General features: G+C 41.2%; 1 protein-coding gene across 1 annotated transcript in view; it reads left to right on the forward strand.

Moving 5' to 3' along the window:
- The window catches only part of LOC134345928 (NACHT, LRR and PYD domains-containing protein 3-like), a 66,213-nt gene that overhangs the window by 20,569 nt on the left and 24,198 nt on the right, over positions 1-21,446 (forward strand). The window contains exons 2-7 of the mRNA XM_063047280.1: positions 8,148-9,921; positions 11,668-11,754; positions 13,274-13,444; positions 15,203-15,373; positions 18,784-18,900; positions 19,262-19,432. Coding sequence (XP_062903350.1) covers positions 8,148-9,921; positions 11,668-11,754; positions 13,274-13,444; positions 15,203-15,373; positions 18,784-18,900; positions 19,262-19,432 — 2,491 coding nt within the window. The remainder of the gene's footprint in view (positions 1-8,147; positions 9,922-11,667; positions 11,755-13,273; positions 13,445-15,202; positions 15,374-18,783; positions 18,901-19,261; positions 19,433-21,446) is intronic.

Consider the following 21,446-nt stretch of genomic DNA (forward strand, 5'->3'; position numbering starts at 1 on the left):
CTCTTAGCATCCTCTTCAGAGCTAACACTGCCGCCCAGCTTCGTGTCATCCGCAAACTTGGAGATGCTGTATTTAATTCCCTCATCCAAGTCATTAATATATATTGTAAACAACTGGGGTCCCAGCACTGAGCCTTGCGGTACCCCACTAGTCACTGCCTGCCATTCTGAAAAGGTCCCGTTTATTCCCACTCTTTGCTTCCTGTCTGCCAACCAATTCTCTATCCACATCAATACCTTACCCCCAATACCGTGTGCTTTAAGTTTGCACACTAATCTCCTGTGTGGGACCCTGTCAAAAGCCTTTTGAAAATCCAAATATACCACATCCACTGGTTCTCCCCTATCCACTCTACTAGTTACATCCTCAAAAAATTCTATGAGATTCGTCAGACATGATTTTCCTTTCACAAATCCATGCTGACTTTGTCCGATGATTTCACCGCTTTCCAAATGTGCTGTTATCACATCTTTGATAACTGACTCCAGCAGTTTCCCCACCACCGACGTTAGGCTAACCAGTCTATAATTCCCCGGTTTCTCTCTCCCTCCTTTTTTAAAAAGTGGGGTTACATTAGCCACCTTCCAATCCTCAGGAACTAGTCCAGAATCTAACGAGTTTTGAAAAATTATCACTAATGCATCCACTATTTCTTGGGCTACTTCCTTAAACACTCTAGGATGCAGACCATCTGGTCCTGGGGATTAATCTGCCTTTAATCCCTTCAATTTACCTAACGCCACTTCTCCACTAACATGTATTTCCCTCAGTTCCTCCATCTCACTGGACCCTCTGTCCCCTACTATTTCCGGAGGATTATTTATGTCCTCCTTAGTGAAGACAGAACCAAAGTAATTATTCAATTGGTCTGCCATGTCCTTGCTCCCCATAATCAATTCACCTGTTTCTGTCTGTAGAGGACCTACATTTGTCTTTACCAGTCTTTTCCTTTTTACATATCTATAAAAGCTTTTACAGTCAGTTTTTATGTTCCCTGCCAGTTTTCTCTCATAATCTTTTTTCCCCTTCCTAATTAAGCCCTTTGTCCTCCTCTACTGAACTCTGAATTTCTCCCAGTCCTCAGGTGAGCCACTTTTTCTGGCTAATTTGTATGCTTCTTCTTTAGAATTGATACTATCCCTAATTTCTCTTGTCAGCCACGGGTGCACTACCTTCCTTGATTTATTCTTTTGCCAAACTGGGATGAGCAATTGTTGTAGTTCATCCATGCAATCTTTAAATGCTTGCCATTGCATATCCACCGTCAATCCTTTAAGTGTCATTTGCCAGTCTATCTTAGCTAATTCACGTCTCATACCTTCAAAGTTACCACTCTTTAAGTTCAGAACCTTTGTTTCTGAATTAACTATGTCACTCTCCATCTTAATGAAGAATTCCACCATACTATGGTCACTCTTACCCAAGGGGCCTCTCACGACAAGATTGCTAATTAACCCTTCCTCACTTCCTCAATTGATCAGCTGTATTTCAAAACATTTTTACAGGGCTAAGTTATATTTATGCTTCTTCCAAAATAGAATTTCCTCTGCTGTGAAGTATAGCTTGGATGAATCACTGGAAATAGGTTTAAAGTTGTATAGTTAGCATTCACTTTGAGGGGACTGGAATATAAAGGCAAGGCTGTAATTGAACATAAAAATCTTCAGCACATTACAGGCTCTTCTCCCCAAAATGTTGTGCTGACCATGTAACCTACTCTGGAAATTGCCAAGAATTTCCCTACCACATAACCCTCTATTGCTCTAAGCTCTAAGAGTCCCTTGAAAGACTCTATTATATCTGCCTCTACCACCATCGCTGGCAGTGCATTCCACTCACCCACCACTCTGTGTAGAAAAACTTACCTCTGACATCCCCCTTGTACCTATTTCCAAGCACCTTAAAACTATGCCCCTTCGTGCTAGCCATTTCAGCCCTGGGAAAAAGCCTCTGGCTCTCCACGCAATCAATGCCCCTCATCCTTTTATACTCCTCTGTCAAGTCACCTCTCGCCCTCCATTGCTCCAAGGAGGAAAGGTGCAGAATCTTTATGGGTTGAGCTAAGAAATCGCAGGGGTAAAAGGACCCTGATTGCAGTTATATACAGGCCTCTTAACAGCTGCAGTGATGTAGACTACAAATTACAACAGGAAATAGAAAAGGCTTGTCAGAAGGGCAGTGTTATGATAATTGTGGGGGATTTTAACATGCGAGTGGATTGGGAAAATCAGGTCGGCTCTGGATCTCAAGAGAGAGAATTTGTAGAATGTCTGCGAGATGGCTTTTTAGAACAGCTTGTTGTTGAGCCCACCAGGGGATCGGCTGTACTGGATTGGGTATTGTGTAATGAACCGGAGATGATTAGAGAGATTGAGGTGAAGGAACCCTTAGGAGGCAGTGATCATAACATGCTTGAGTTCACTGTGACATTTGAGAAAGAGAAGCCAAAATCTGATGTGTCAATATTTCAGTGGAGTAAAGGAAATTACAGTGGCGTGAGAGAGGAACTGGCCAAAGTTGACTGGAAAGGGACACTTGTGGGAAGGACAGCAGAGCAGCAGTGGCTGGCGTTTATGCGAGAAGTGAGGAAGGTGCAAGATAGATATATTCCAAAAAAGAAGAAATTTTCGAATAGAAAAAGGATGCAACCGTGACTGACAAGAGAAGTCAAAGCCAAATTTAAAGCAAAGGAGAGGGCATACAAGGAAGCAAAAATTAGTGGGAAGACAGAGGACTGGGAAGATTTTAAAAGCTTACAAAAGGAAACTCAGAAGGTCATTAAGAGGGAAAAGATGAACTATGAAAGGAAGCTAGCAAATAATATCAAAGAGGATACTAAAAGCTTTTTCAAGTATATAAAGAGTAAAAGACAGATGAGAGTAGATATACGACCGATAGAAAATGATGCTGGAGAAATTGTAATGGGAGATAAGGAGATGGCAGAGGAACTGTATGAATATTTTGCTTCAGTCTTCACTGAGGAAGACATCAGCAGTATACTGGACACTCAAGGGTGTCAGGGAAGAGAAGTGAGCGCAGTCACAATTATGACAGAGAAAGTACTCAGGAAGCTGAATAGTCTAAAGGTAGATAAATCTCTCGGACCGGATGGAATGCACCCTCATGTTCTGAAGGAAGTAGCTCTGGAGATTGCAGAGGCATTAGCAATGATCTTTCAAAAGTCAATAGATTCTGGCATGGTTCCGGAGGACTGGAAGATTGCAAATGTCACTCTGCTATTTAAGAAGGGGGCAAGGAAGCAAAAAGGAAATTATAGACCTGTTAGCTTGACATCAATGGTTGGGAAGTTGTTGGAGTCAATTGTCAAGGATGAGGTTACGGAGTACCTGGAGGCATATGACAAGATAGGCAGAAATCAGCATGGATTCCTTAAAGGAAAATCCTGCCTAACAAACCTATTGGAATTTTTTGAGGAAATTACAAGTAGGCTAGACAAGGGAGATGCAGTGGATGTTGTATATTTGGATTTTCAAAAGGCCTTTGACAAGGTGCCACACATGAGGCTGCTTAGCGAGATAAGAGCCCATGGAATTACGGGAAAGTTACATACATGCATAGAGCATTGGCTGATTGGCAGGAAACACAGGGTGGGAATAAAGGGATCCTATTCTGGTTGGCTGCCAGTTGCCAGTGGTGTTCCACAGGGGTCCGTGTTGAGGCTGCTTCTTTTTACGTTGTACATCAACGATTTGGATTATGGAATAGATGGCTTTGTGGCTAAGTTTGCTGATGATACAAAGATAGGTGGAGGGGCCAGTAGTGCTGAGGAAACAGAGAGTCTGCAGAGAGACTTGGATAGATTGGGAGAATGGGCAAAGAAGTGGCAAATGAAATACAACGTTGGAAAGTGTATGGTTATGCACTTTGGCAGAAGAAATAAACAGGCAGACTATTATTTAAATGGAGAGAATTCAAAGTTCTGAGATGCAACGGAACTTGGGAGTCCTCGTGCAGAATACCCTTAAGGTTAACCTCCAGGCTGAGTCGATGGTGAAGAAGGCGAATGCAATGTTGGCATTCATTTCTAGAGGAATAGAGTATAGGAGCAGGGATGTGATGTTGAGGCTCTATAAGGCACTGGTAAGACCTCCCTTGGAGTACTGTGGGCAGTTTTGGTCTCCTTATTTAAGAAAGGATGTGCTGACATTGGAGAGGGTTCAGAGAAGATTCACTGGAATGATTCCAGGAATGAGAGGGTTAACATATGAGGAACATTTGTCCACTCTTGGACTGTATTCCTTGGAGTTTAGAAGAATGAGGGGAGACCTTATAGAAACATTTCGAATGTTGAAAGGCATGGACAGAGTGGATGTGGCAAAATTGTTTCCCATGGTGGGGGAATCTAGCATGAACAGGCATGACTTAAGGATTGAAAGGCGCCCATTCAGAACAGAGATGCAAAGAATTTTTTTTAGCCAGAGGGTGGTGAATCTATGGAATTTGTTGCCATGGGCAGCAGAGGAGGCCAAGTCATTGGGTGTATTTAAGGCAGAGATTGATAGGTATCTGAGTAACCAGGGCATCAAAGGTTATGGTGAGAAGGCGGGGGAGTTTGACTAAATAGGAGAATGGATCAGCTCAAGATAAAATGGCGGAGCAGACTCAATGGGCCGAATGGCCGACTTCTGCTCCTTTGTCTTATGGTCTTATGGAAAGTCCAAGTTAACTCAACCTATTCTCATAAGGCATGTTCTTCAATCCAGTCAATATCCTTGTAAATCTCCTCTGCACCCTCTCTATAGTATAATATAAAGGCATTATAAGGCATTGGCCAGACTGCACTGGTGCAAAGCACACAAAAGGCTAAAGGAACTCAGCCAGCCAGGCAGCATCTATGGAAAAGAGTAAGCGGTTGAATTTTCGCCGTGAGGCTTTTCATTAGGGTTGATCAGGACATGACCCTCCATCGACCCAAAACATCGACTGTTTACTCTTTTCCATAGATGCTGTCTGGCCTGATGAGTTCCTCCGGCATTTTGTGTGTGTTGCTTGGATTTCCAGCATCTGCAGATTTTTTTGTCTCTAGAAATATGGTGAGCAGTTTTGAGTCCTTTATCTATAAAAGGGTATCCTGAGGAGGTTCACAAGAATAATCCTTTGTATCTATGAAGAGTGTTTGATAGCTCTGGTCCTGTTTTCGCTGGAGTTTAGAAGAATGGGGGAGGGGGAGATCTCATTTAAACCTATCAATTATTGAAAGGCCTAACTAGCGTGGATGGAGTGGATGTGGAGAGGATGTTTCTTATTGTAGAAGAGTCTAGGACCAGAGGGCACAGCCTCAGGATACACAGTAGTCTCTTTAGAACACAGATGAGGAGGAATTTCTTCAGCCAGAAGGTGGTGAATGTGTGGAATTCCTTGCCATGGATGATGGTGGACGCTACTATATTCAACCACCAACTTTGCACATTTGCATTTCTTTTTGTTCAGAGTGATTCTGGCCTGTTTCAGTTTCTTCAATTCTTTTGTCGTGTTCCTCACTTGAGCCGCCGAAGATGAGTTTATCATTCACGTAGGAGACTATTCCTTCATGTCCCTCCAAAATTTAGTCTATCCTCATCTTGAAAGAATTCAGGGGCTGATGAGATGCCAACAGGGAGTCTCTTGAAGGTATAGCATCAATAGGATGTGATAAGGGTTGTGAACATCTGTGATTCAGGAGCTAACCAGATCTGCCAGAGCCCTGAGTTTGCATCTAGTTTGGTGAAGAACCTTGCTCCACCCAGCATACCCAATGTATGTTCAACAGAGGGCAGACTAAACTTCTGCCGCCTCACTGCATTCTTCAATTTTGTTAAATCAATACAGATCCTCACTGTGTCATCTGGCTTGGGAACAGGAACGAAGCCAACACACCAGTCAGTAGGTCCATTCACTCTAGTTTTGGTGTCAAGCAGCTCCATTCTCTCAAGTTCAGCTTTGACTTTGTTCATCAATGGGACTGGTATGTGCCTGTCTGTGGTCAGAGAGTAGGGTGTCACTCCTGGCCTCAGTTGGATAGGGTACTCTTCTTTCAGTACCCTCAGGCCTGTGAACAACTCCTGCCACTGAACATTGTTTAGTGAATCCAATCTTGCAATGAGGTTCAGCTTCTTGATGGCATGTCGTCCCAGTAGTGGTGAGAAGAGATTCCAAACAACAGCAACATCCTCTTTTAATTGTTTCTCTTTTTTACAGATGGAAGTAGTAAACATTCCTTTCACACTGAGCTTGTGTTTCCCTGGCCCCACGAGCACTTCCGTTGTTGGGTTTACCTGTTTTCTTTGTCAGTTTTGTGAACAGACTTTCGGAGGTGGCTGTGACATCTGCCCCAGTGTCCATTTTGAACGTCACTGCCTCATTTTGCAACTGAACCGTAGTACACCAGCCTTGTCTATTTGAATCTAGAGCCCTAAGGAAACCTCTCTCTTCATCTGAATCATGGTCTTCTTTGAACTCCTGAAGAACTGTTTTTGATGACACTGGCTTTTATAATGGCCAATTCCACTGCATTGATGGCATTTCACTGCTTTTGCCAGACAGAGCTCTTTGATGTGGACTGGAGACTTGTCACATCTCCTGCAGTTAGACACTTTACCAGCTCTTTGTTTTGCTTGTCTGTCTTGTTTGAGCTGAGCTCTACTGACACCTCTTTCTGTAGTCTTTCTAACTACACCTTGTTTGTACCCTTGTTTTACACAGCTTCTAGCTTATCCTTGGTATTGTACCTGAGTTCTGCCTGTTGCTGATGAAAATTCTCACTCTGCCTGACCATAGTAATAGCTTTCTCTGATGTGAGATTTGCCTGCAACCATTTGGTGTCCAGTAGCCCAGCAACAATCCTGTCTCTAAAGAGCTCAGCTCTCAGATTTCCATATGCACAGTTGTCTGACTGGGCGTACAATGCTGAGATGAAGTCATTTACAATTTCCTCTGGCTCCTGTTTTCTGGATTTGAATGTTACCATTTCATATATCACATTTCACTTTCCTATGAAATATTCTTTGAATTTGTCCTGCGCTGTTTTATGCTCCCTTTTCTGACCACCTGTCAATTCTAGTCCACCTGTGATGTCGTCTGCTTTGTCACCCATGCAGTATACCAGTGTGCTTACTTGATGCTCTTCTGAAGCCTGAATGCCCTGATTTAGAGAAATCAAATGTCTTGAGAGGTTTTTCAAGGCAAGTAGATATAGGTACTGAAGGTATCTGTGTCATTTTCCTGTTTGTTTGTTTATTTATTATTTTATTTATTTGGACTACAAAAGGCTCCTTTTCTCTCCCTGAGAGTTTGACTGACTTTTCTGCTGTGTCTGTGTCTCTGTACACTTTCACAGGCTAGTTGCCCACAGATTATTACAATGAATCCACTTTTGGGTGTAGCTTGAAGGTGTTGCCTAGCAACCCCGGCCAGTTCTCAGCTCATGCAGTGTATACAATTATCAAACTGGCATAGGCAGATAAGGTTGATAAGTCTTTGGAATATTTTTCATAGCTATACATAAACAAAACAGTCTTACTGTAAATTCTTTCTTGTTGGGGAGATCGGTTGGTTTGTAGCATCAATTCATTAACAATCAACCACTGTAGACACCATAAAAATGCTGGAGGATCTCAGCAGGCCAGGCAGTTCTTCATCAGTTATGTTTGATATTGAGGGATAGTGCAGAACGCACCAAGATGCCAGCATGCAGGATGTTCAACTGAACTTTATTGACAACACTGCTTGTACAATATGTGAACTCCGCCCAAGTGGGATTGGCTTAGTGAGTGATGTCGGAATAACACAATTAGCTACCACAACAGAGGAAAGTCATTGGGTGTAGTCAAGGTAGAGATTGATAGGTTTTTGATTAGTAATGGTGTCAAAGGTTATGGGAAGAAGGCAGGAGAATGGGTTGGGGGGGGTTAACACATTAGTCATGATGGAATGGTAGAGCAGACTCTTTGGGCTGAATTGTATAATTCTGCTCCTACGTTTTATGGTCTTAAGATCAATTTCATCTGGCTGATTATTGTAGTACTTTTTAAAATTTTGTTTAAGATAAATGGATACTAAAATTTCAAACTTCAATCACTTAGGGATGCGTATATCACAGTGAATATTCACCTGGAATTATTTTCTTCTGCTCCTTCTTTTCATTTTAGAAGATGTTCTTCTGCATCTCAAAACAACTCACATCAAGGTTTTGAAGGAAATGTGTGTGTGCATAAGAGGAGTGTCTGCCTGCAACAAGTTTACAGATCTATGGGTCACTGAAAGCAGTGCACAGTCTCGGCAGCACGAAGGCCCAGAGCACCAGTGTATGGATCAGAAGATCAGACCCGACCGCTTCCTTAGATATGCAGAGATTTTAAAACCAGAACCTGAAGGGCATAAGCCTCACAGAACCACCCTTACAAAAGGAATAGCTGGAATTGGCAAAACCGCATGTGTAGAAAAGTTAATTCATGACTGGGCTGCCGGATCTATACTCCCAGAATTTGATTTCATATTCATGTTCCCATTCCGTACACTCAATATGCTGCCACAAATGACACTAAGCCTGATGCAACTTATAGAGTTTTGCTACCCGCATATGCAGGATTGCAAAGAGATTTTTTCAAACACATCAATCAAGTGCTTGTATATATTTGATGGACTAGATGAAAGTAGGCAAACTCTAAATTTTGAAAACCAGTTAGCTTGCTATGATGAATGTGAATCAAGGCCACTTGAATCCTTGCTCTCAAACCTTATCAGAGGTAACATTCATCCTTCCTCTTCAGTTTGGATCACCACCCGGCCAGCAGCTATGGGACAGATACCTCTAAGTTATATTGACAGGCTGACTGCAATACGAGGTTTCAGTGAACATCAGAAGAGGGAGTACTTTCTCAAGAAGTATGAAAATAGGCACCTGGCAGAGAAAATGATTTCAATTATGAAGAAAGAAAAGAGCCTATCCTTTCTATGTTACCTGCCCACTTTTTGTTCTGTTTTGTCAACCTTTTTGGAAGATGCATTAAAATCATTTCAATGCCAAGGGCTCGGTGATTACGTGCCCATTGCAATCACACCTGTCTTCAACAATTTTTTAGTTCAAATCCTTTCTAATCAACAGCAACGACAGGCAGATTTAGGAAGCGCAGGGGAAACTATTGTTGAATTCATGAAGTCAAAGCAAAGAGACATCATTAATTTGGCAAACTTGGCTTTTGATTTGCTGAGAAGTCAAACATTTATATTCAACAAGAATCATTTAAGAATGTACAATGCTGACGTCTCCCTGATGGAGAGTGGAATATGCAAGGAACTTACAAAGGGAAATCCCAACAACTTAAAGAACATCTCCTTTGTTCATGGAGCACTGCAAGAATACATGGCTGCTTTGTATGTTTTTCTTTCATTTCACTGCACCAAATCAAATCCTTTAATGACATCGACCAAACCAAAGATGCAACAGCAACATGAAAAACTCAGCTATTTCCACATCCTTAAACAGGCCTGCAAAGAAACCATCAAAAGTCCCAGTGGTCACTCAGATTTATTTCTCAGATTCCTTTGTGGACTAGGGACAACAAGTCACCAAAGTTTGAAAGGGCTGATGGCAAGTTGTGAAATTGATCATGATGATATAAAAAAGATCACTCAGTTTTTGAAGCAAAAATTACAGGAAGATATTCCTCCAGAAAAATGCCTCACTCTAATACAATGTTTAATTGAATTAGGTGATAATTCATTTGTGGTGCAGCTTAACAATAACCTGCCTACTGAGGCTGCCACATATCGGACTCTGTCACCTATGGATTACTCTGCAATGGCCCTGGTTTCGAAAATGTCAGAGGAAAACTGTGAGATATTCAGTCTATCGGAACACAAAATATCTTCCATCGGTCTTCGGAGATTGGCTCCAGTTCTGTTCACTTTTACAAGTTTAAAGTAAGGATGCTGCTTCCCATCAAAAATATTTTATCAATAACATTCAATAAGTCATTGCAGATTATGTGAAGCTGACAATAGAAACATTTTCCACCATTCTGTGATCAGTGGGTGATGTTCCCCACTTAATGATCACAAGAGCAAAAATTAGAAAATAAACAGCAGAGAACTCAATTAGAATTTATCTTTCTGCCACATACAATGAACTAACTTTCATTTTCTCTCTACTGAGAATATGATATTTTGATCTAGGTAAAATTATGCAATCCACAATAAGACATCTGAGAACTTTATGTACATTATTTTTACTTCCATGCTGCCATCAAAAGCCAACCATTCACTCATTATTCCTGCTCTCATTTTAACTTTTCTACCAATAGTTTGGTGGCTACTTATATTCTTACTTGATGTACTTTATACAAAGATAAACATATATACAGAGTTCTAATAAAATATCAGACACTTGATACATTAACTCTGTTTCTCTCACTATAGATACTGCCCAGTCAGATTGTATTTTCAGCACTTCCTGTTTTTACTGAACACATACAATCATGTTTTTTTTTGTGTGGTGATACCTAAGATCAACATTCGAAATTAGTATGTGTTACTTCAAGTTCCATGTAGTTGTAAAATATGATTAGAGTGCATAGTAAGGAAAATTACATCAAAATTATACCATACTTGTGATGTTTACCGGAATTGATGCTGTGTACATACATCTATTGATGCTTCTGGACACATCTTCAGTGATGTTCCTGGAATCATTGGGTGTTTCGGGTCTTTCAACATCATACAACCTCCTCCAGGTGACCCAGACGGGGCTGATCAGCCCCCAGCTTGTGTCCAGATAGCTAGCTACTTATGACTCCATGGCTCCCCTCTTTTGAGCCACAGCCATCTTGAGGCCCTCTCTGCCACATCGGTGGTACTGCGGATGGCTCTCCTCTTCCTCTCTCCCTCGATGCCCAAAATGCTGAAGGCTCTAACTAAAGAACGGGCTACGAATCCCCTACAACCAACCTCCACTGGGAGACACCTCGCTCTCCGTCCAGCCTGCTGACAGTTGCTGGCCAGTCCTGCGTACTTGGAGAGCTTCCTTTCAAAGGCCTCTTCCAAGCTATCTTCCCATGGGACTGTCAGCTCCAGCAGCACCACTTGCTTAGTCGACTCAGACACTAGGACAATGTCTGGTTGCAGGGTGGTGGCTGCGATATGGTTGGGGAACTTCAGCTGCCCTTCGAGGTCCACCAACAGCTGCCAGTCCCTTGCAGAGGTCAGAATGCCTGCAGATGTTCCTTTGGCAGGTATTGGCTGCTCCCCAGCTCTGACAAAAGCAATGGTCTGCTTGGAGGGTCGGGACCGCCTCGCCCACTCAACTCCTGCACTGACACCTTCAGCGATGGTCTTCAGGACCTGATCATGCCTCCACCTGTACCATCCCTCACCAAGTGCCCTTGCACAGCTGCTGGGGATGTTCTCCAGGGTTCAACTATTCAATTCTTAATTTTATATTACCGAATAATTAGCTGTGAATTCTATACCCTGTAGATCCCCAACACATCTTTTTAAGGAAAAATCAAATTTAAATTCTTGATTCTATGAGAAAATAATAAATTTACAATGAGTATATAAAAAGTAATATTTGCTTTATTTTAATTGAGGAACTAACAGTACCTGGGACTTCCTTCTCAAATGAATGTTGCAGTTTGATGGTAAATTTATTTGTAAATTGTTTCCACTTAGGATGAACGGATCAAATTTAGGAGATTCTGGAGTCAAAATATTAGCTCAAGTAATCAAAAGTCAAGAAGGAAACTTGCAAAATTTAGAGTAAGTTGTGAAAAACCTTAATGCTTCATCCAATTTGTTCCTTATAGAACTTGTAGTGGTACATCGAATCAGTCTCGTACTCTGAGTTGAAGTTACTTTCTGGGCATTGACTCAAAGTATTTGAGTTATGAAATAAAAAGTACAAATTATTTGAAAATATTTATATTTTCAGGTCGGTAGATTAAAGATATTAGATGATCAGATCCTGTATAATGTTGAAATTTTTTTAATGTCCAAACTGTTTTTGAACTTTCTGGAATCTCTAACAAAGGGAAATATCAATAAATTGTTTTCTTATGTTCATTCATCAAGTAATTAAAGCCTAATCAATATTACTTACATATCAATATCCTATCGACGTATCTGTCCAAATGTTTTAAATGTTGTGACTACACCTCGTCCCCTAGCAGCTCATTCCATATATATACCGCTCTCATTGTGAAATGTTGCTGCTTAGTACCCTTTTAAAACTGTCCCTGTTCACTTTAAATCTATGCTGTCTAGTTTTGGGCAATACACACAAAATACTGGATGAACTTAGCAGAGCAGGCAGAATCAATGGGAAGGAAATGAGCAGGTGAACTTTCATGCCAGGACCCTTTCAGTCAACTCAAAATGTCAACTGTTCATTTGCCTCCATTGATGGTGCCTGACTTTCTGAGTTCCTCCAGCATTTGGTGTGTGTGTTGCTCAAGATTTCCGGCATCTGTACCACCTCTTGGGCCGCTCTCCAGTTTTGGACTCCCCTACTCGGGAGAGAAGACAATGGAGAATCCTTATCTATGCCTCTCATGATATTATAAACCTCAGCCTCCTATGCTTCAAGGAAAAAGTCCCAGACAAAACAGCTTCTCCTTACAACTCGGTCTGTCTGGTCTTGGGAATATTTTTGCATACTTTCCCACTTATTGATAACCTTTCTATGACAAGGTAAGCAGAACTGTGCACGGTACTCCAAATGCGACTTCACCAATATTTTCTATGGCTATTTATAGTGGTGGCAAAAAACAAGTACATTGGAAATTGCAAACAAAAGAAGATTTAAAGATGTAAAGGTGTTTAAAGTTTAGCCTTATTTGTCACATGTACATCCAAACATCGAAACATAGAGTGAAATGCACCATTTTTGCATCCACGACAAACACAGTCCAAGTATTGCTCTGGGGGCAGCCCGCAAGTGTTGCCATGCTTCCATCACCAACATGAGATGCCCACGATTCAGTAACCCTAACCATATGTCTTCAAAGTGTGAGAGGAAACCCACAGGGTCATGGGGAGAACCCTCAGAGACAGACTCCTTAAAAACTCCTTAGAGGGAATGGCATGAATCAAACCCCAGTCAGTGATCACTGGCATTGTAAAGCAATTGCACTAACCACTGTGCTACCATGCCCCCGCCCACCCCCATGTTTCAATAGCCTAAACTTCTCAATATTGCATCAAATGTCATAGAATTTGGAATGAATGTCAATATGCTCAATTTAATGCATATTTATCTTTTTTTTTCTCTTTTGCACAGGTTGGAAAGAAATGATCTCACACATAAATGTTGTGAAGCCTTAGCCTTCATTCTAAGCAATAACAGCATGCTGAGGAACGTGAACCTGTGTGAGAACCATCTTGGAGATAAAGGAATATGTTTACTGTCTACGGTTCTGAAGCAGCCTCAGTGCAGAATACAGAAACTAAAGTATGTGAAATACTTTGCATGTATCATTTCAAACTCAAATGTTCAATTAGTATTCAGTTTTGGATATAACTAACCTTCTGTTCAAACCTCTAGCAGTTCTTCCTTATATTTTGCTTGGACATTCTGCTTTGGGTGACCATTTACAACTTAATTAAATCCATTTAAAGCCCAGCCAGCATCTGGCAACCGCTAGACCACCTTTCTGGCCTACACACACAAAATGCTGGGAGAGCTCAGCAGGCCAGGGAGCATTCAGAGAAAAGCATAGATCACCGAGGGGGAGCAGTGAGAGAGGGTTTCACTGAGCTCCCATCGAAGGGAAGATTTAAACTTCTTCAGCATAGGCATCCCTGGAAGAGACTTCACAGTGTAGTAGTCCAATCACAAACAAGAGAAAATCTGAAGGTGCTGGAAATGCAAGCAACATACACAAAAGGCTGGAGGAATTCGGCAGGCCAGGCAGCATCCTTGGAATAGAATAGATTACAGAGGGGAGCAGCGAGAGAGGGTTTCACTGAACTCGCATCGAAGGGAAAATTTCCCTTCTTTCTTTTAAGCTCTCCAATTAGGCCTCCTGAGTCCCAGAACATTGTTGGTATTAGTCAAAATAACCAGTGGTTTTCCTTTGATTGTAACAGTGATTACTTCACTGGTCACTCCACTCTCCTCCATTCCCCATCTCCATCTACAGTTCTACCTAGCCCCACTTTAAATTTGTGCACTGTAACGTCACCATTCACCTGCTCCCCAACATGGCTTGTGGCAATTATTTGCCAACGGTTTAATGCAGAAGGCAGAACCTTCCCACAAACGGACTCTGATCTATACTCCTATCTTTATATGGCTTGTTCTAGTAATAACAATTTCAAATAATAAAGTAATGATTCCAGTCTAACGGATGTCCAGAAAATGGTTATATACGTATGTTTATTGTCTGGGAAAACAAATGGCTACAATTATGTAGTTAAGAACAAAAGTAAAACTTGGCACTGCCTATGAATAGAAAAAAAATCAGATAGCAGACTGTAGTGTTGCCACAAAGGCATTTACACTTTTAAAAGCCTTGCTATCTCATTATTTTTCTGAGAGACAATGAAGCACACACAGTGGGGTAGAGGCTTAGCATGCACCCATACACACACCAGATAAAAATAGTTCTTATCCATTCAAATTTACATGTCTCTTTAAGAGTACTGTTAATCACATTCAAGCATTACAACCCTTCAGATCTCGTGCTTTCCTGGTGTATACGACGAATAAACTCTTCTCAGGCTTCCAGCCAGATACAGGTATTGATTATAACCGACATTTTGAAGACAAACTCTGTGACCTTCATCAGGAATGATCATCCCTGAAGATGGCAGAGTTTGTCAACGAAACATCGGTTACAATCGATACCTGTACCCAGCTGAAAGCCTGAGAAGAGTTTATTCATTACAATACTTACTTAATTAGCTCTAAAAATTAATTTTTATGGGAATCTCATTCCTTTAAAATTTTAATCATGGGTAGTGATTTTACAAAACGTATAGGTATGTAGACGCTTACTTTGTGCCACTTCTATGTCTAATAATCCCAGAGTCAATGTCGAATACTATTTACCATTGACTACAAAATCCAAAGGAGAATCTGATATTTATTCAATTTAAAAGCCATGTTTAATATTTAAAATGTTTTAAACATGATTTGATTTGCCAAATACTGGATAAATAGTTTAATTTCAGCTTCAAACATGCTAACTGTTATTAATCTCTTCAGTCTGAGCAATAATAATCTCTCAACTGGAAGCTGGGAGGCATTGGTCTCTGTACTCCTGATAAAGCAAACAGTGCAGGAACTGAATGTGAGCAACAATAGAGTGGGTGAAGCAGGACTGAAGATATTGTCTGCTGCATTGAAGGATTCACGCTGCAAGTTACAAAAGTTGGGGTATGTCCTTATTGTGCATGATCATCACAAACATTCAAATATTACTCTCTGGCAACATTAATTTATGAATTAATTATGCATGGGAGAGAAAAAATGGGCAAGACAACCTAACAGCAAAATCCATTGCAACACATAGAAAATTCGTTGGTCGTAATTCAGTTAGTTGATGGCTGACCTGACAAGTGCATGAATATCAGGGATTCTTGATATTACGTACTTTAATCACCACTCTTGAAGGGACTTACCTCAGTGACTTGGCTACTCTACACTCATTCCCTTTACTCTGAAACCTCAGCTTCAAACTCTGTGCCATACGTAGCTGATGCTCACTGTTAATTGTCTGTGGTTGTTTGGGAAAAAATAAAATTCCAAACACTGGAAATCTTTTTTAAAAGAAGCACGCAGCTGGTCAGGCAGCATCTGAGAAAAGAGGAACAGAGTTGATATTTTAAGTCAAAGACAATTGGTTAAAACATTTTGAAGGACGAACTTTAGATTATGAGAACACTCAGTCCTCTTTTATTGTCATTTAGAAATGCATACATACATTAAGAAATGATACAATGTTTCTCAGGAGTAATATCACAGAAAACAAGACAGACCAAAGACTAACACTGGCAAAACCACATCATTGTAACATATAGTTACAGCAGTGCAAAGCAATACCATAATTTGATGAAGAACAGTCCATAGGCATAGTAAAAAAAAATAGTCTCAAAGTCCCGAGTCAATCAACTCCTGAGTCCCCAATAGCAGGCAGCAAAAGGGAGAAACTCCCTGCCATAAACCTCCAGGCACTGTCAACTTGCCGATACAGGTGTCCCCTGCTTTTCGAACGTTCGCTTTACGAAACCTCACTGTTACGAAAGACCTACATTAGTTACCTGTTTTCGCTAACAGAAGGTATTTTCACTGTTACAAAAAAAGGCAGCGCGCGGGGAAAAGCAGCAACGATAAAAGGCAGCGCGCACCCCGAATAGCTGCTCTCCCCCGGATTCGGAACGGCATTCTCGCCGGCATTGCTTAAACACGTACCTGTGAGCAGCCGTTTGCAAGACGAGTTCTAAGGTATCGGAAAAGCCTGAAAGAGCTCATAAGGGTGTTACACTTAGAGTAAAACTAGACATAATTAAGCATTTCGATCATGGTGAACGAAGTAAGGACAAAGTGAGTTTGGCTTGTGGAAGTTGACGAAGATGATGTTGAAGAGGTTTTGGCATCCCATGACCAAGAACTCATAGATGAAGAGCTGATGCAATTGAAAGAGAAAAGGATAACAATCGAAACCGAATGATAATGATAAAGTATGACTTTAATTTTGAAAGGGTACGTCAGTTTAGGACTTATTTGCAAGATGGTTTGAGCCCTTACAAAGAACTGTATGATAGAAAAATGCACGAGGCTCAGCAGTCAAGCATACTCTACTGTCGTTTTTCAAGCCTTCCACATCAGATGATGAACCTCGACCTTCGACTTCGAGGCGGGCAGTCATAGATGACCCCCCATGTCCCACCACCCCAACCCCCAGGCCGCGGACAGATACCGATTCGCGGAAAATGCAACGGTAGCCGGGAGGCACACAGCACATCTTTAAGAAAAAAGCCAAAATAAACATGTTAATTAATTAGGTGCCGCCCAGCACGTAATTGTCTGCCCAGATCAGAGGTGATGCAATCAGCAATCGCCTCTGATCTGAGCCAACATTTACGTGCCGGGCGGCACCTAATTAATTAGCTTGTTTATTTTGGCTTTTTTCTTAAAGATGTGCTGTGTGCGTCCCGGCTTCCGCTGTACCCTGCATTCTTGGTGGATTGGTATTGGTTCGCGGCCCGGAGGGTGGGGGCCACTGCACCACCCCAAACTCCGACGACTCAGCCTAACACACCATCATCAATGTGCTCTGAGTTGTCTTCCCAATTCTGTAAGTGATACTACACTGTACATACATTATTTCTACTTTATATCGGCTGTGTATCTTTACGTGTTATTTGGTATGATTTGGCAGCTTCATAGATTAAAGGTTACTGGAGAGCGCTTGCACCGTGTTTTTGCCAAAAGCGCTTGCGTGAGATTTTCGCTACGGAGAACAGTTCAGGCAATGATTGTGGAAAAGTATTTCTACTTTATATAGGCCGTGTATTTATCATATCATTCCTGCTTTTACTATATGTTACTGTTATTTTAGGTTTTATGTGTTATTTGGTATGATTTGGTAGGTTATTTTTGGGTCTGTGAACGCTCACAAAATTTTCCCATATAAATAAATGGTAATAGCTTCTTCGCTTTACGACATTCCGGCTTACGAACCGTTTCATAGGAACGCTCTACCTTCGGATGGCGGGGGAAACCTGCACCTTGGAAACAGCCGACCATAGCCGACCCTGAGTCCATCCGTCCGAAAACTCTGAGCTTCCGAGCAGCCTCTCTGATACAGCCTCCCGAGCGCCTTCGACCTCTGCCCAGCCGCTGAAACACGCAAAGCCGAGGATTTCAGGGCCTTCAGCTCCAGAGATTCCGGTTACCACACAGTAGCAGTGGTAGCAAAGCAGACATTTCAGAAGTTTTCCAGATGTTCCGCTGTGCTCTCACGTCTGTCTCCATCAAATCAGGATTGTGCACGGTCCCCTACTTGACAAGTAACAGATATTCATCACCGAAGTGGCCACGCGTGTTGTCGTTGCACCGCCATCTTCTCCCCCCTCCCGAGAGGATCTTCAACCTGGAATTTTAACCCATCCCTGCCTAGCCTGTCTTTCTCTTTCCTTTCTGAGTCAAGTAAATGTAACCATCCAGAGAACAAGGAGCTGAGGGTAGGTAAATCTTGAAAGCACAAGTATTATCATATGATCTTGCACCAAAAATACAATCTTAGTGTACCACACATTCTGTGCAGATCAACCCGGGTGACGTGGCACTGAAGTGTAGGAATAGTTGAATTTCAAGGGAATATTAGCCAGCTTGGTAGAGATACAGTTCATATCCTAGCCATATTTCAGTTGGCCCAGATGAAAGATGATACATTTGTCATCTGAAATAAGTCTGTGCTGTGGAAGTATCTTAGTTGCCAATACAGCTGTTGACAATACTATGTGTACCTTCATAACCATCTGAAACATCGCACTTGTTAAAAGTGCAATCATATTTGTCTGCGAGCTGCCTAGCTCATACCTCTGGTCATTAGCAGGATGGTGATCAGGCCTGAACCAGTAGCAGGTATCCCTGGAATTCATCAGCCAAGTGATGTTCCCATATTTCACACTCCAAAAAATTGGGCTGATTTGAATTTCAAGCTATTGTTTGCTTGGCATAATTGTAATTCTCTGCTTTGTATTCACAGAAAACATTAATTAAGTGAAATAATACAAAAAACAGTAATTAATATCTGCTCCATATTAACTTACTGTACTCAGGCTGAATAATACTTCTACATTTGATTTTGGAATGATGGGCTCTTATCAAGAGGAAACTGGAGTGGAAGTACTCTGCAATGTGCTAAGAGATCCCAGATGCACTTTGAAAAGTTTGGAGTAAGTTGCAAATATTCATCATTTGTTGACAATTTAATCTTATTTATTCCCACCAAGTAGTTTCAAAAGGAGACTTGTGGCTTAGCTATCATTGTAACCCATTAATATTATTCTGCACATATTTATAACTTCTATCCATTGACATCATATCCATGATGGGGATATCAACACATTAGAAAGAGTTGAATAGCATTTTCAATCAATAACACTTGATCAGATGCACATGCACTAGAAAATATTGTGAATTAAAATAATTTTCTGGAATTCAATTACCAGGAATATTTCAATCATTGTCAATTTAAAGTCTGCACTTTAATGTTGTTTGCCGATTTATAACACGATTTCCTTTTCTGATTTACAGGTTGGCCAGCAATTCTTTGTCACAGAAAAACTATAAAGAACTTGCTTCTGCCATCAGAATGAATCACACACTGACCCATCTGGATCTCAGTTCCAACGTTATTCAAGATGCAGGCATAAATGTATTATCTGTGGCACTGATGGACCCAAGCTGCTCAATACAATCATTGCGGTAAGTAACAATACAGAAGGCATTAATTTCCATTGTTATAATCATTACAAGCATTAATTACCAATGCTATAGTTAAGACACTAGTCAGGCCGCACTTAGAATATTGTCAACAGTTTTGGGCCCCCTATTTCAGAAAGGATGTGTTATCATTAGAGAGAGTCCAGAGAAGGTTCACGAGGACGATTCCAGGAATGAAGGGGTTAACATATAAGGAGTGTTTGGCAGCTTTGGGCCTGTACTCACTGGAATTTAGAAGAACGTCGGGGCATCTCATTGAAACCTACTGAATGTTGAAAGTACGAAATAGGGTGGATGTGGAGAGAATGTTTCCTATGGTGGGGGTATCCAGAACTAAAGGGCACAGCCTCAAAATAGAGGGGCGACCTTTGAGAACAGAGGTAAGGAGGAACTTTTTTTAGCCAGAGAGTAGTAAATCTGTGGAATGCTCTGCCACAGACTGCGGTGGAGGCCAAGTCTGTGTGTATATTTAAGGCGGAAATTGATCGTTTCCTGATCGGCCAGGGCATTGAAGGATATGGCGAGAAAGCAGGCATATGGGGTTGAGTGTATGAGGATCAGCCATGATGGAATGGCAGAGCAGACTCAATGGGCTGAATGGCCTAATTCTCCCCTTTTGTCTTATGGTCTTGTGGTTTTTTATCACAAATCCTCCCCAGGCTATGGCAGGGCTCTGTTGCTGTGAACTGTTCATAACTGGACAGTTCACAAGTCGGAAATGCAGCAGTGACCCAAGCTCCCTGGTGGCAGATAAATCCCGCAGCCCAACAACAAGTGGAAAAATCCATCCTCCTGCTGCCTGAACACTCATTTGTACGTGCAGGCCGTATGCAATTCAGCCCTGCGTAACAGAGGTAGGAGTTGCACTTCACAGGGATTGCAGTGACATCGATGCAGTGTGTGCAGCAGCAGAGTCCTAAACAGTATTTTGATGCATTAGCATGGCATTTTGTTGATAATGGACCCAGTGAGGGATGGTTACGTGATAAAGAGCATACAAGAAAAACAGAAACAGCAATTTTCCATTTTTAATGGTTCTAATATGTCTCACAATAGGGGTTAATGTCAAAGTAAAATTTATTATCAAAGTATATATCACAAAACACTACTTTGAGATCCATTTTTTGTTGGCATTTACAGGAGAATAACAAAATACAATGGAATTAATGAATAACTATATGTAAACCAACAACCAATGAGTAAAAGGAGAACAATGATGCAAGTAGATGGGTGATAGATAGATTATACTGAGAAGGAGTTGCAGAGTCCTTGAAAGTGAGATTGTAGGTTGTGGAACCAGTTCAGATATGAGGTGAGTGAATGATGTACCATAGCTGGGGAGATTGAGCACCCATAATTCTAAAGGAATGTGAAAAGCTTTTTAAAAGAGGAATAAGAAATACTAGTGACCTGAGAAGAAAATCAATTTTTAGAGGCTTGACAATGAGGCAGCTGTAAGGAATATAGCACTGCTATGATAAAGCGATTAAAGACCAGCCTTGCTTGTCACCTGTATAATGAGATCACAATCAAAAGATCAAAACTCAGATCAAACATTGCAACTGGGAAATGGTGTCACACATTGAGTGGATTGGGAAACTTCTCAAAGAAATGATTTCTTATCGGGTACTTCCTTACTTGATTAATGCCAAAGAGAAATTAGTGCTACCCAGCACACCCAAAAGAAGATGAAAGTTGTATCTCCCTCAGGCAAATTGTTAATTTAAGGATGGAAAAACTTTCAAATGTAATGTGGTGGAAGTTAATGGGAATTCGAAAAGAGGGGTTGTAAGTTATTAAGCTGTAGGACAAGTAGGTGTTGGGACTGATCAATAGTTGATGTACGTTGGTATACGGGTGTGCGTATTATGAACAATTTGAAGTTAATGCATAGAAACGCAAGCATGAATACATAGAGAATAATTGAGTATAGTGGCAATAAAATTGTGGATGTGGCAAACTCGGGTGAAGGGTAAGTAACATTGCACATCTAGTT

Source organism: Mobula hypostoma, chromosome 4 (assembly GCF_963921235.1).
Source record: "Mobula hypostoma chromosome 4, sMobHyp1.1, whole genome shotgun sequence".
NCBI lineage: Eukaryota > Metazoa > Chordata > Chondrichthyes > Myliobatiformes > Myliobatidae > Mobula > Mobula hypostoma.